Source organism: Apteryx mantelli, chromosome 17 (assembly GCF_036417845.1).
Source record: "Apteryx mantelli isolate bAptMan1 chromosome 17, bAptMan1.hap1, whole genome shotgun sequence".
Taxonomy (NCBI): Eukaryota; Metazoa; Chordata; class Aves; order Apterygiformes; family Apterygidae; genus Apteryx; species Apteryx mantelli.
Window position 1 is genome coordinate 3,956,875 of NC_089994.1, and position 16,208 is coordinate 3,973,082.

Genomic DNA, 16,208 nt, shown 5'->3' on the forward strand with positions numbered 1-16,208 from the left:
ACCAGGTTCAGACAGGCAAGGCAGCAGCCCCTTCCTCTGCCTTAGCTTACAACATGTTACTAAAATGGGCAAAAACATATGTGCAGACACTTGATTCCACTTAAAACTGAGTTCAGATAGTATTCACTTAACTTAAATCAACGCCTCCTGACATTTAGCTCACAATTCATGAAAAGCCACGGAACAGAAGGCATCTGCATGGGTTGAGTGAACTGAACTGAAAGGCAGGCGCATGTTCCTGGCATATCTGTGCACAAGCACCCTGCAATGCGACGTAACACCCATGCGCTCCCAGGCACAGGACTCCTCTGGCGCTGCTCCGTGCCAGTGGAGCCACCTCCAGTCCCACCGTGCACTCCCCACCACAACACTGTCGCCTATGGAGGGGCCGCTCCGGGTCATAAAACAAACATGCAACTAGAGTCAGTGATTCCATGCAGGAACTAGAGACATTGCCCGAATGGGGGTGAGGGGGGGAGGCTGATTATCCCTGCACTCCTGTCCTACCAGCGTGCCCAGGACCCAAACCGGAACATACTTGCCGTGACGGACAAACAGCCTAAAAGGTGCGAATGCAGCAGCAAATAGAGAAAGAAAAGACGGTTAGGATTAGGTGGCCTTGCTTCCTCCAGGCTTGCCAAATCATCAGGACCCCTTCCCTGGGCTCACAGCGAACTGACTGGACCCCGGCAGCATGAGCCCTACCACAAAGGGCCAGCAGCTCTCTGCATCTGCTGGGCTGCCCACAAGAAACGGCAGCCTCCCTCCCAACCACGAATCCCTCCCGTGCAGGGCGGCCAGGACCATTTCATGAGTTATATGGAGGCGGTGGGGGCAGGCCTCCCCCAGCCACCCCGTGTATGATGGGCCAGTGGCTGGCCATGTTTCCAAAATATAGAAGACTAGCCTTTAAGTTCCTGGTACTTCTCCCAGGTGGTACAGGCGTGTCTGAGCTGGGCTCATGGCTGCCTGGGGCCTGGCAGTGCATCTCTCCCGGGATTGTTTGAAAAGTTCTGGTTTTCCTCCAAACGCGAAACAGAACTATTTTTAACCTGTGTAAATTCTTTTGGGACAAGAACCCGCATTCCTCCCACAGCTCTAATTTCCACACAAAAGGCTCCTTCCAGGATGTTATAACTTTCCCCAGTGTCTACCTTTCAATGCAATATTTTCTGCACCTGATTTCTGCACATTGAGGTACATTCTTTTCTGTGAGAAGTCTTAAAAACAGAGAAAACGAAAAAAAAAAAGTACTTTCCCTATGAACACCCCCTCCCTAAATACACTATTTTGTAAATGTTTGCCCATGATGGTCTGGCTCAGGAGCTGATGTTATCTGAGGAGATAGGATGTTCTAGGGGACTGTCCTTTATGGGTTTCATGCACTGATGGGACTTTCTTCGGCATTACACAGGCAACGTGTGGAGCCTATTTGGTATTGGAGCTTGTAACAGGACAGAGGCCCTGAATGTGTGCATGCCAACTCCAGCCCCACTGTGCCAGGGCTGTCTAGGGAAGCGTAACAGGAAAAAAAAAAAAAAAATCTCTGTTGCAATAGCTTATAAACTAAATAGAAAGACAGAGAAGGTGCAGGAGAAATAAAGGATTACTACCTCCATTTAGAAGTAAGGCAGAGGCATCCAGGGCTGGATTCCCTGAACTGTGAGCTTTCCAGGCTCTGTTCTAGCCAACAAGTGCAAGTCTAGTGCACAGACTGCAAATCTGGCACTTCCCCTACATGTCCTACCCCTGGGTGTCCAAGTACCTACTGCAGGCCTAGCATGGGGCTCTGAGCAATAAGTGATACTGTCTCGGTGACATGTCTGGTGGCAGTGTGCGCAAGGCAAGCCCAGGATGCGACCATCCCATTTTGGCCTCCAGGTCTATGCAATTCTCCCCCCTTCTCCATTCAGACCTGCACAGTGGTCAGTCTCCTAGAGCTCCTGCCAACTCCTGTTGGGGGCGGGGGGTCAATGTGTTTTTTTGTGATCATTTGTCACCTTGTCTTCACAAGCCTGGAGGTATCATATAGAATAGCTACAAGAGGAACTCACTGTTATCCATTTGAATCTTTGCATCCAGGCCTGCACATCTATCTATCAGGAGCCCAAAGTTAAGGCCTAGAGTTGATCTCTAAACCCCCACCACCAGGATTTTTACACCTAGAAACTACATCTGCCCTCATGGCATGGAGCAGGTTGCCATGCACAGGAGACTGGGCAGCTGGAGGGGCTTGCACAGAGTGCAGTGAACAGGAGGAATCTGGATCCTGATCCCAGCGTTCAAGACACCTTCTCTTTGCAAATTCTGTGTGTAAATGCAAGGGACAGCAAACCAGGAAGGGGCTGGGAGACAGCAAGTGGGGTGGAGGAGTGAGCAGGGCAGACAGTGGGGCAGGAAGGGAGATGCAAGTGGGGCACAGAGTGGGGAGCGGTGGGAAGGAGCTGCCCTGGACCCTGCAGGGCCCTGCCCCAAGGTGCTCAGCCTTGCCCTGCAACTGGCGGCTGGGCTCAGTCCCCAGTCTCAGCACTGTTGGCTCCCCACAGCGTGCCTACTTACTCTACGTCACGCTTTCGGATGGTCCTGCCAGCAGCCAGGACCTCAGCCACCTTGGACACGATGGGATCATAGTTCATGCTGGCCACAGCCACCACCTCGTCGCTCCTAGGGCCAGGCAGAGCAGAGCAGTTAGGGTAGTCCCAGGTGGCCACTTCTCCATTACCCGAAAAGCAACATGCTGGAGAGAAGTGGGAAGCAGAGAGAAAGGACCACTGCTCCAGGGTCAGGACCCATCCAGAGGCACAAGCACTGCTGTGCTTACACTAGTGGCGTGGGACAAGGGATGGGGGAGCGCCCTGAGCCATCGTTCTGGACTGGCCCCACTGTGTTCTCACTGGTGCTCGTGTGCCAGCAAGGGGCAGTGAGATGGAGACAGCTCTGAGCACTCTGGTACCTGCAGGCAAACAGCAGCAAAAGTGGATTGGGTGGCAGATAAAAGCATGGATGTTAGGAAAGACGCCCAGTGGTTACTGCCATTTGTGCAGGCGATCCCTGCATGGCTCTGGTGCTCTATGCTAAGGGAGCAGATAAACGGGCATTAGGAATTTCCCTGTGTGACACTCGGTTGTGTTGCTCCACAACCCCTTCCTAATCCCTGCCTCCGAAACAGGCCTCTTTGCAGAGCAAACCACCTCTGAGCCTGTGTCCACAAACAGTAACAACTGCACGTGGGGTCCTGCATCCCAAAGAGTGTGGGACTTCTAGCCAGACACAGTTTCTGAAGCCACCACGACAGCTGGGGTGGCTGACACCAGGGTCTTGCCAGCTGCAGTGATGAAATCCCTGTGGGACTGTACAACAGGTACAGCAGTGCGTCCCAGTCCAGCTCAGCATCATCCTCCAGAATCCCAGTGCTGATGGCATAATACAAGCTCAAAGGCTGAATGGCATACAAGTGGAGCGGAAGGGAAGAAGATGTAAAAATGCTGGGAAAAGGTCACAAGGCACGAGGCAAAATGAGAAGGGCAACTCCGCTTGTTCCTATGTAGTAACAATAGGGAGCATGAGATTGTGCCATTTTAGCACAGCTTTGCCTGGAAGTACACTTAGATCCAAGTGTGTCTTCAGAAAATAAACACCTCCCACAGCTGATAAACACTGGGGGCAGATGCCGCGGTTTCCTGTGACATGCCCTAAACTTGTGGAGCTAGGGGACTTACATACTGAGACACATTGCATAAGTCAACTTGAGCATCAATCTTCGAAGACTGAACTTATGAGATGACTCATAATTAGATAACTGAATAGATAAACAATTTAAAGATCAGAAAAAGTGCATGGACAAGATAAGAAATACTGATGATATTGTTGAGTAAGTTGAAGAGTAGAAGCACCCACTAATGAGAACAAATTACTGTCTGCTATTCAATCTGCTCCCAAAGAGCCTTGTGACCAATGCAGTAAAGAGCTGCATAGAGAAACAAGTGTCTGATTCCCAAGTGTGTAAGAGAAGAAGCCATGCCTCAGAGCAAACTTCATCTTCACTGGGGCCACATCAGTTGTGAAGTCATCTCTCTTCGCTGTCCCACAAAACACAGAGTAATAACATCACAGAAGGCTACTTATTTCTGAAGTCTTATATTCTTAAATAAGCCCACTACAAATAAGTTAGAGCAAATCTGAAATAGAGTGCCAATCTGACTTCCCTGACCAAAAAGGGAGCATAGGAGTGTAGTGAAGACCCCAGAATGTGGCATCCAGCCTTGCTTGTGTCTCCCAGCTCTGCTTTTTGGGATGCAGTGATGGGAAGACATGAGGTACCTCTGCCCATAATGCCCAGTGTCTCTGAGCGCTTGATGCGGTGACTCATGGCCTGAGCTCATGGCCTTAGCGAGTGCACGTTCCTCCTCCGGAGATACTATAGTTCTTCCAGAACTTAGTCAAAACCAACCAGGCCAGGGTGTCCCTGGAGATGGACCAACACCAGCCACTTTCCTTGAGAACCTGGACCTGCAGGACCTGCCCTAACATAGGAGAGTCCTTTGGAGGTCGCAGTGGGCACTGCTTCGTCAGTCTGGCACTCCAGTGGGAATGAAGGGAGAGCCACTGCATTAACAGGCATACAGAGAGACTTCAATGCTGTTGGAAATCCCAGCCTCAGTCTACTCAGCTCACTGCAGAGATGTGTAATTACAACAGAGGAGATTTCTGACAATATGCAGCTGTTCCATCAGGCAGACAAGGTGAGAATAGGAAGTAATGGATAGAAGCTGATGAGCAAACCATTCACACTGGAAAATGGTTGTCCATGCCAGGCAGCAAGGATAATTAACCATCGGAAGAGATAATCAAGAATGTGCGTGTTTAGTTGAATTGCCTGCTGGGCTGCCATGTTTGAGACCTTTTGCTGTGATTTAGAAGAGCTCTCCACTTTCTGAGCCTGCACCTTTTCTGTTGTGATGCCTGACGTCCTCTGTCTAACACAAATGAGGTCCTCGACCTCTCCCCAGGAAAGGACAGCCTTCCCTAAGGACTCTAATTCTGTGACTGGAGACTCAGAGTTTTCTTTACAGAAGGTAGCAAGGTAAGTCAGAAAGGCAACCTGTCTTCTGCCCATCTGCGAGCTGCCTTTTCTTCCAAGAGACTTGCTTGCAGTATTTGACTGCACTACAGTGCAAATTCCCTCTTACCCTGATACCCCTAATTCGGAAACATAAACTGCCAGTGAGAACACTGTCCCCATCATGAATCACTGTTTGGTGTTCCCAGAGACACTACAGTCTTTCCAGGTTGTGTTCCTATTCCACGGGGCCTCAGTCTTGATTAATTCACCATTGCTTGACATCTTCAGTGCTCACCACACAACAGGGAGATGAGAGTTCAGGACTTCTGAGAGGCTCTGCACTAGCTCCATTCCACAACACATGTTCTCGAAGCTTCTGTAATTTCCTTCATGTGTCTTCATGTGTAATTTCCTGTGTGTACCTTCTCTGTGGGCACTAGTGTTGTGAACTGACCTGCTGACAGTACTCTTCCTTCTTTCCTCCTTCTTTTGTCCTTCTTTCCTCCAAACACCATTTGTGCCTGGATGCAGGAGGCAAGCTGCACAGGGAATAGTGACAGCACTTTACCCAACTGAGTAGCCTCAGTTTATCAGTTAATGCATGAACATAGGTAGCACATAATGGCTGAAATGTGCAAGGAGAGTCTGGGCCCTCACATCTAGCCTAGATGCTACTTTAAATTACATTCTGTACTCTATGCAACCATGTGTGAAAATCATTAATGTCCAACACACTAAATCAGCCCCCGGAAAGAGCATCCTGGCTGCTGGGGATAGCAGATGAAACATTACAAACTTGATTACTATTGAATCTTGCACAGATAATGAATCCCAGGAGATTCTCTCATGACAGTGAAATGCTGTTTCATACTTAAGCAGACAACCACTGCACACTGATCAGCTGCAGAATTTTCAAAGTTTTGCACTTCCTGAGTGCAAAGAGCTTCCAGCCATACTGCTGGAGGAAGGATAATGAAAGGTGAAGCTTTTTGCTCCCAAATGGGAAGCACAAAGTGGCGAGAGAGAGACCTATCAAAAGATGTACTATTCTGAGGAAAGGCATAAACTAGCTGTGCAAGAGAGAGAAAAGGAAGACGTAATCCCACCAGCTACCCAGATATGAAGCCTGCCACAGATTCAGCCTCAAGCCCAGTCAGGATAGCTTATACAGCCTAAACACTTTTTTTAGTTGAACACATCAGCAAGAAAAGGGACAGTTGGTCCTTTTGCGGAATAACTTTCAGGGCACTGATAAGCAGGAGCATCCCACATCATCAATGGCTTTTGAACATCTTGTCTGACAGATAGAAACTTGGGGGAATACCTCTTAAAAGAAACAATGAGGGGTACCATTTCTAACACTGGGATTTGGGGCAATTGGAAGTCTTGGCCCAAAGATTTAGAGAAGATGAAACACTGTGGATGAGCACCATGTCTATAGGGTCTTCCCTTCCTCTGCAGGGCTAAACGCAACGGGAGTGGGCAACTGTAAAGAAGGCAACCACAACAATTCACTGCATCTCCCAATATCTCCAAGGACTTAGGGACTGGGACGACACTGGTCTGTTCTGAGCTCGTGAGGTGAACTCAGTGTCCCATGGGGACAACTGCAAGGAGCACCCTATCCTGTATTCTTCCTTGCATATGGCACTGTGCTGATCCCTCAATAGCTCACATCTGGCTCTGAGTAGGGATAAGTGAACAGCTTTCTTCTTTGAACTCTGGGAAAAAGAGAGTTTTATTGTGAAAATGAATGCTAAGAGCAGGGTCCAGGAATTAGAACCACCAGCATTTCATGCAGCGACTGAGATAGCACACACCAGGAGAAAAAGAGGCCCTTCCAAATTACCAGTTGGGTACGGCCTCCCCGGTGGCCAAGGAAGGCAGAAGAAGATGGCCAATTTGGGATAGTGTCCTCAGTCCAAAAGCATCAGATCAAACAGCAGAATTATCACCAAAATGAAAAGAAAAGGAAGAAATGTTCCCAGCTGCCTCTCAGAGATGCAGAGATGCAAAGATTGGTCCTTGATTGCAACTGCAAAGCAGCAGGAGAGAAGGCAACTTGAATACTCAGCCACAGTTCCTGAGAGCCAGCGCTTCCCAACATTACCTCAGGGTCTCTACGCAGGATGTCATCCTATTATATAAAAGCCATCTCCTGGAGCCCCTCCTGGGTGGCAGAACAACACACACCACTTAGTAGCAGATCCCTGCTAACTGGGTGCCAGGGAGTCTCCACCCGCTGACATTGGCTTTCATGTGTGCCAGCAGGCTCTGCTCAAGCAGCTCTCACCCCTGTGACATTCACTGCCAGCAAACCTGGGCCATCGCTTTGCTGAACAGTGCATACCATGAGAGGCATCGTTCATCCCAATATGCGGTGAATTATTCACATGACTCAGAGCTTTCATTTTGAAAGGGCTCTACAGATGTTTAATTAAAATGATTTGATATTTCCTTTCTAATTAAGATTGGGATAAATATCTAAATCTGTTCTGCTCTTCTACTGGAAAGGAAGAATAGGAAAATGTTTCAAAGAACACTTTATGCTAGAAAGAAATGTGGGCCAGTGTAGCTCTCACATGCCCAGCTCCATAATGCTGCATTTGCTGCAAGCAGCTGACTGCCAGCAAATCCAGAGGACCTGAAGCAGGGCAACATAACGGTTGTAGAGCAATTTAGGAGGGGATGTGTGGGACAGGCATTGAAGCAGTGGCTAAAGTAAATGTAACTCTGCAAACTACTGAAACAAAACTGTTAAAAATGGTTTTTAATCTTCTGACTCATGCTCACTGAGAAACAACTGTGTATTTTAAAATGTTACTTATGCAGTTATGTGATTTAAATACACTTCAGAATGTCGGGTGGGGATCACAGCTTCACGGCTATGTCCATAGAATGGCAAATATCCCTACGCATCAGCTCTCTCATCCACAGGCTTATGTCTTGGCACAAACCCACCCTTTTGGGTAGTTTTGGTCAATGCTTGAGAGAGCTCAGAGGGGTGCCTAAATATAAGGGACTTGTGGTGCTGGCAGTTGCAGCTGGAGCCGCAAAGTCTGCAGGTCCAACAGCAAGTTTTGCTTGAGGATGTCACAAATGCCAGGAGCAGAAGGGTGAGTCCCTAGGACCAGGACCCGGCTGGCTTGTGCTTGCAAGGTGACAGACCCAGCTGGTTTGTGCTTGAGGGGTGACAATATGAGCCCCACAGCTTTTTGAACCTGGCAAGTCCAAGAACTGCAAGACCTTGCCCTGAAGCGATGTGGACAAGAGGCCACCCTTGGAGAGAGGGACATGGAGGGGAGGCAATCAGGGATGTCAGGCAGGGGACAGAGTATTAAGACAATATCTTTACAGGGCAGGAGCTGGCTCCAGCCAAGAGCTCCTTCATGATGTTTGTATTGGCATTTGCCCAAACATTGATGCCAGCTAGTCATATTTCTGAGCCAGGCACCATAAGCCTCTTCCTCTGTCTTCTTCTGTCTTCCCTGGTTTCACTCTTTTCATCTTTAATATTAGAAAGCACTTGAAAAAAATCCCCTCTCTCTCCAGATACTAGAAGGCTCCTTGGCCCTGATTTCAGATCAGAACAGAACAAAGACAAGAAAAGAATATATGACAACAAATATTCTGGAAATAAATACATGGTGCAGTCTTTAACAGCTAGGTGGGATCAAGAATAGCCAAAGCACCATATAGTAGCTTTCAACAGATCTCAGGAAAAGCATGCCCAAATCGACTTCTACCCTTAGGGGAGAGCTTTTTTCATTATATGTGTAACAAAAACTCCTGAACTCTTGCTAATCTCCATAGCTTGTTAATAGACAGAAGATTTTGCAAAGCTCAATTTGTCAAACCAGAAACAGAAAGACTGATGCCTGATCTCACAGTGCAGCCCTAGTCACAAATCATTAACACAGAGATCAGTTGGGAAGGAAATCTTTGATGAGAATTGCACGCAACAGCTTAACAGAAGCCATTATTTGCTCTCAGACAATAAATGAACAAAGTGCTTACATCTGGCAGAGATATTAGGTCCAAAGAACAGTTTAACTTGCTTTACACTTAGCACATCCTTTCCCTTCTATCCTTTTCCCCTTCCCCCTTGCATTCAAATATCACATGATTTAATGATTATTAAATGAATGAAAAGCATTTAAAATATTTTCCTGGAGCTCCTTCAACAATTTGTGGTAGGGAACCACATCATCAAATCATCACCATTACCTATAAGCGCAGCAACATTATTTCCTACCAGCAGGGAGCAAGAGCTGAGATAGCTAATGAAAGGGTGTATAGGGCTTTTCCCCATGTCACGTAGCGCCCAGTTCTGTGCATCCACACAGGCCTGGGCTGTGTTCAGTCAGCAAGGGAATGGAAAGGAGTGCTCTGCACTGTGCTGAGTGGAGGGTGGAGACAAAATGTGGGGTTAGCCTCCTGTGCCCAGTTCACTTACACAGTCTGACTTCTCCATCATGCAATACGCGCACAAGCCCCAGGCACACACTCTGCCTAGAGCAGGCTGCGCCTACAGCTTTAATGCACTTTTATATGCAGTTTTATTAATACCCAGTAACTTCAGTGTCCAGATAGGAATAAAACTGCCTGAAAGAAGCTCTAGCAAAAATATTTTCCAGCCTAGCAGAACCAACTTAGATGAATGCACATTTAAGGACTTGGAGGAGAGAAAAACTTACTTGGTGTAAAATGCCACAAACTTCAGTTCATCTAAATCTCCTTGAATGACGACATCATCAAATCCTTCTCCATGGCCTGAAAGACAGAAAGCCAAGGAATGGAGGGGACATGTTCCTGTCATGTCAGCCTTTACTGAGCAAGCTCAGGCATGTGTACACACTTACATCCATCCATGCACACACAGAGCAGGTGAACTGGTTTGCACTCTCATCTGTAGTCCCACAGTTGTTATTCTGGACTGCTCATATTGCACGTTCAAACTCAGACCTTTCAGCTGGTACTCCGCACCCTGCCCCCTTTCTTTGTGTGGCACCATAAGGTAAAATCTCCAGCCTGCTTCAGTGTGACCCCATGTGAAAAGACTAGGATACAAAACCTCAATCTCAGCATGGGGTAAAGGGGAAAAGGGATGAATTCACATGATTACAAGGAAATTGCAAAGAAAACCTTAATTCCCATAGCAAATATCTTGTTCTAATTAAACATACACTTATGATTTAGTCTGTGCAAGGAAAAGAAGCCTGGGTTCATTTCTTTGCTTTGGATTCAACCCTAGCCTAAAGAGTGTTTTGATACAGAACTACATGAAGAGCAAGTCACCATGCATTCACTAGGAGATCAGCATTGGAAGATACAGGTTTTGCCCTGATATTTGTGACTTTTGTTTTCCCATATAGAGGTCTGGAGTCATCAAGGATTTCTCAACTCTGCATATTTTTTTTTGCTGGGATGTTTTGGCTTGGACTAAGGAACAAAAATGTGGCCAGCTTTGACCTCCCCCATCCCTCAAAATACAAAGACCCCAAAAGCAGAAAGCAAAGCTCTAGCCCATCTGCCATTATACTGGCAGATGAAATGTTGTGTAATTGCTAAGGCAAGACCATGGCATTAAATGCAAATGCTGCTCTGCTTGTCCTGCTTGGCTGTGGGGTCTCCAAAGCTTGGAGGAAAGAGGCAGCAGACAGCCTCAGGGTATCACTAGGGGATGGATCCTGGCAGACCAGTCAAGGCAGGGCTCAGACAGGGAAGGAGAGTGGGTGTCACCCTGCAGGTGAGCACCTCATTGACATCTAAACAACAATGCCACTGACATCCATGAGTGTGGTCTCCTAATATGCCTTCTTCAAAAGGAAGCTGGCTTAAAAAGTTGTTGCACTGGTGTCACAGCATTCACTCCTTCTGCCTCAGCAGTCTCAAAAACAGAGGCTGTGGATGATGCTGCAACCAGGTCGTTAAAATGATCCAGGTTAAAAAAAAATCCAAACAAGGGGTTTTCTTTTTTCATTTTTTCCCCCAAAATACCCATTCTTGCTCAAAGAAGTGTAAGTTCAGGGAAACGTTCTTGTCTACATTGGGCCATCCTCACTGACCACAGTGGTCCTTCAGGCCTTGTGAAACAAGAAAGATATTTTCAAGGCCTTTCTGGGCCATATGATGTGGCTGGAACATGAGGCACTGAAAAGTTGACCCATGCTTGTGAGCAAAGAGTCTCAGAGGAAACACCAAAACCATCAAGTGCTAGCAAGGAAAGCAGATTTGAGACAAAGGTTGGCTCAGACGGGTCACAGAATAGAGGACTGCAACTTCTGTATCCCAGGACACTATCTCCACCAGCAGAAACTCTACAGCAGCCTTGGGGAGACCCTACTCCACACTACAGCCCTAAATGGCCTCTTCCCTTGCTGAGGATGGTGAGAGCAGAGGAACCTCTCCAAGGTCATTTGTGCTTCCAGGCAAATCTAGGTCCCTTCCTCTTCCATTTCCCGCTGATGCCATGGGTAAGTCCCTGTGTCAGTCCCTTCATTTAGTTTGGTGCCGATCACTCCCCCAGGCCCTAGCTCTCCCACTGCAGTTCAAGCCCCATCTTTTCCCCCTGCAAGGTGAAGTTTAACCCTCACTGCTCTCACTGTCTGAGTAGAGCCAAACTCTCTACAACTTCTAGGTTCATCTGTGCTCCTGTTCCTGCATTGTTTGGGCATCTTATCCTAAACACAGCGCACTGGCTCCCCAAGCAAGGCTTGGGAGGGAGCTGTCAGAGCACAAGTGACTGTAAGGTCCTCTCCGGTTCAAAATGCCACTTGCTCTTACAACTCACATTTATCCTTCTCTTACCTGCATATCGAATGCTTTTTCCAAACATAGCAGTCCACAGATATGGGACAGTGCTGATTTCCATGCCATGGGCCAGCATGTTCAGAGCCGCTATCCTGCCTGGAAGTCAGAAGAAACAGAATGAATGAAGAAGCCCTGAGCAAGCACTATGGCCTGCACTGCAGGCTCAGAACAGCTCAGGCCCCTTGGTATCAATTTCTCTAGTCCCAGTGTACCTGGAAAACAAAACCTTTTGCTTAGTCTAGAAAAAACACAAGCATCTCTGAAAAGGAAATGTATCTCATCCTTCAAGGCTGGGCTTAGAGGAAAGCAGTGAGCTCCTACTGACTCGTCATCTTCATTTGCGAGAAACCTTCATTAGCAAGAACAACTTTTTAATGAGCTTATCTCAACATAGCATCTGCAATGGTGATAGGGCTACAGCTTGCTGAACTCCTATCACAAAGTGGGATGGGATGGATAAACCCCCCTTGGGGGCCTGGAAACCATTACGATACAGAGTCATTGCTACTTCAGATTGGTGCTGGCACCTAGGCACATGGTGAGCCACTGCATAAGCAGACAGCATGACTCCCAGAAGGCTGTGGGAATGAGCTCTTATTTGGGGTCTTCATATGTATTGCTGTAGCATTTTGCTGTTCTTGTCACAAGTGCATAGTTAGACCAGTATTAAGCTGGGTGCTGTGTTCAAAGGGCAGGTTAACTTTGGAGGTGCAGTTCCAAAAACGCTCACCCGGGGCACCTGTTGGAAGGCTACCATCACCACAGTGTTGTGGACTCGGAAAGCTCAAGGGCAGCCAGCCACACTAGGACTTCCAGGCTTGCTATTGTGAAGGGCAGAAAGGTTTTCAGTTAGCTGCAACAGGCTCCTTGGTCAGCCCATAATTCTGGGCATTCCAGGTCCAGCTGGCAATGTGGGCCTGCAGCTACAGACCCCACGAGCTGCCAGGCTGCTAAACAAAAACGCTATTGACTGTCACAAGGCAAGAAGAACATAAGCTTCCTGCGGTGGCTGCAGAATGTCAGGAAGCACACTGTGTTTGGGAAAGCTGTGTCTCTGGGCACCTGTGTGTCTCTAGCAAGTGATCGTTAGTCAATGGGCAAAGGCTCTGAACATCAGGAAGTCTGACAAGTGAAGCAATAATGGACAGGATAAAATATACGTTTCAAAATGTTTTGTATAAGTTCCCATTTTCTCTGTTCTTAAATGTCTTGTTCTCTTGTTAAAGTGGCTTGAAATTTCCTGAGGATCTGGAAGAGGCTCTTGCCCCTAAGCAATTTGCTGTTGTAAACCAAAGGGACAGAAAAGCACCTACCATGCATGTGGGCCATCTGCCAGTGAGGGACGTTTACTTTCTTATTATTTCGAAGGGCCAACGGGAATGTGACAGCATCACCTGCTGCAAAGACTCCTGGGATGTTGGTTTGCATCATCTGAAGGAGGGAAGCAGAAGTGTACGTTGGTGGGGTGTGTGCTGCACTGGGCTCTACAAGAATAGTGGATAGTTTGACTGCTCTAGACCCAGCAACATCCCCACAAACAGCTGGCACATGCACACGGACAAGCTGCTACTCAGCTGTAGGAGACCCTGGACAAACTTTCATCCCATGGTATATGCAATGAAGTTCTACATACCTTGTCCTACCTCTTGTGTACAGGATGTATGTGAAGGTAACGTGTCTGTCTCAGAGCATGTCAGTGTAAGTTCACCATAGAGGAACTACTGTGATGGCCTAACGAGCATCTCTCTGAGAGCATAAGAAAAGCACACACTAAACCACAACATATGCTCTCACAGCATCTGGACAGGGACACACATGAATGTTACCCCAATTGCCTGAACTGTGATCTGTGAATTGAAAAGGGATTAGTTAAACTGTGTTAAAAAAACAGTTTGGGCACTTCTCAGTAGATGTAAGGTGGGAATGATATGATTTAGGATTCTTCACTTTCAAAGCAGACAACCCAGATTGGGGTCTACAGCACTCCCTTTGCCAGGAAGTTACCTGATAAAGGGAGATACACGCTGGTGTCCTGGATCCTTCTCCTTAATTAGAAGATTAGGGTCCTGATGGTGTTTACAGAGAAAACATTGCTTCCACCTAGCTTATTGTATGCATGAGTCCAAATTGTCAAACATCTCTAACATAGGAACTGGTGGCAATGAGCTCCTTGGACTAGAGGTAACCCAGTTTTGATACATTCCTCACTTAAGGCATACCACCTGATAGTGCTTGTGTGACCTAAGCCAAAAACCACTACTGCCAATAGCATTCCTCATTGGCATCACTGCAGCAGAGTGGTTGCTGGCAAAGGTTTTGTGTATCCCTGCCATGAACTACAGGATTTGGTGGTGGAGAGGCTCCATCTCCATTTCTTTCCTGCAAAACTATATACACAACTTTTCAAGTCATTCTAGGACTGCTTAGAGCAGAAGCGCAAATCACAGCATCCAGTGATGTGCCAAAAGGGCTGAGAACAGTGTTAGGGCTCTGGCACTTTGAAAATCCATCACCTGGAGGACAGTGTGTTGGCCCACACATTCCTACTTTGCACTTCCCATATCTTAGCATCTCTGAAGATGGACTGCCCATGCTTCAGTAGTTTAGAGCACAATGAAAGTTTAGCTCTAAAGAACATGTTTGACAGATTTAGTTGTGAAATTTTTCCTGTATGTCCTCATTCTGGGTGTTACCCACCATCTGGCCCTGGAGGGAGGCTGCCTGCAGCTCTGGGCACACCACCAAGCTCACCTTGTTGACAACGATGAAGCCTTTGGAGTCAATGTTGATGCCACTCTGCTTGAGAAACCCCGTTGCTGGGACTGCACCTGCAGGAGAATGGAAGGGGGATGGTGTAAGTGATAGCTCTGAATCCCAGCCCTGTGTCTTTGATCAGAATGGATTATAGCAGGACAAGGAGCTGCCTCCAAGCCCACAGAGATCTCTCTTCTGCCAATACGATCCTACTTCAGAAAGCAAAATGCAAAGGTCTGCTCTTTTCATAATCACTGCTCTGGATCTAAGACCCAGATCCTGCAGATCAGAAGGAGAGCACGGCTGGAGCTTGGGCAGGCACTGGCGCACACTGCGCCACCCCAGACAGGCTCTGCAGGCACGTGCGAGCCGGGCGGCTGGGGCACCCAGGCAGCGCCGCTCTTCGGAGGCACCTAGCAGAGCCCCTCAGCCCTGCAGCTGCCTAGGGATGGATTTGTTCAGCTGATTGAACAATGTCTCTTTCCAGTAGAGCTACTATGACCAAATGCCTCTTTTCCTGCTACTAAACGAAGGGGAGGGTTTGAGGAGCCTGCTAGCTTGGCTAGGGTTAAACTTGTGAGGGTACCTGAGGGAGGAAGGAGACAGCCTCTCCCACCACTGCCCTGCCTCCACATTGGGTGTGTTTGCAGCTCCTGACCTTGGCCTGGAGGGTCCCCATCATGGTCAGTCCTCTGTATAATTACCCGAGTAATGACCAATAGTCACAAAGCTCTAGGATTCATTAATTTACAGATTCCACATCCCAGATAATGAACCCTACTGCTCTTCAAGTTATATATATGCCAGTGTAACCTGTCCATCACATCTTTCTAATGCTTAAAAGCAATTTTAAATCCATTTCTCTTTCTCAGATATTTTGAAAAAAAAAGAAAAATTAGTCCCCTTGTTTTCAAAGACAATGCTCCTCTCTGCCTCTCCAACAATCTTCCCTTTTTTTCATCCTTCTTCATTTTCATTTTTTCTTTTCTTTAGCTTTCAAAAATCCTTCTATTTTGGAACAGTCAATAAAACAACAGAAGGAGAATGAAAGTATTATTCAGTGATTCTTCCAAAGTTTGCAATGTTTTGCAAAGTAACAGAGTGAAAAAGGAATTTTTTTCCAAGTGTAAAGGAGAAAACTAACTTCTATGGTAGCAGCAGCAATAAAAAAAGAGGGAAATAAATACACAAAAATTTCAATTGGGGGAGGCTTTAAGAAAAAATAAATTAAGAGGCTGAAACTGGTTGAAATTATTTTTTTTCTGGAAAAAAAGAAAGCATTAATATTTTCCAAATACATTTTCAGTTGTATTTGGGGCTGGGGGGTTGGGGGGGGGAGGGGGGAGTGGGTAGAGGATCTAGAAAGGCATTTTTTGGTTTTTCTACACAAACACAATCATAACCTGGAAGCTGAGCACAGCTAGCCCACCTCCACTGGCATTTTTCAATTACCCTAGAGGTGTGAACCATTACTGCCAAGTCTCTGTCTTTTTTTTTTTTTTTTTTTTTTTTACTACTAGGTTTGGAGGCAAAGTAAAGCAGCCACCAGCGGTCCTGTCCCAGCTGGGAGTTAGTGCCC

The 16,208-nt window shown here is 47.1% G+C and overlaps 1 protein-coding gene across 1 annotated transcript in view; it reads right to left on the bottom strand.

The window, feature by feature from the left end:
* Positions 1-16,208, bottom strand: part of AIFM3 (apoptosis inducing factor mitochondria associated 3) — a 63,287-nt gene that overhangs the window by 6,723 nt on the left and 40,356 nt on the right. Inside the window, exons 14-19 of the mRNA XM_067307321.1 lie at positions 14,627-14,703; positions 13,189-13,306; positions 11,873-11,971; positions 9,760-9,835; positions 7,173-7,232; positions 2,560-2,664 (exon numbers count right to left, since the gene is read on the bottom strand). Of these exons, the coding sequence (XP_067163422.1) occupies positions 2,560-2,664; positions 7,173-7,232; positions 9,760-9,835; positions 11,873-11,971; positions 13,189-13,306; positions 14,627-14,703 (535 nt within the window). The remainder of the gene's footprint in view (positions 1-2,559; positions 2,665-7,172; positions 7,233-9,759; positions 9,836-11,872; positions 11,972-13,188; positions 13,307-14,626; positions 14,704-16,208) is intronic.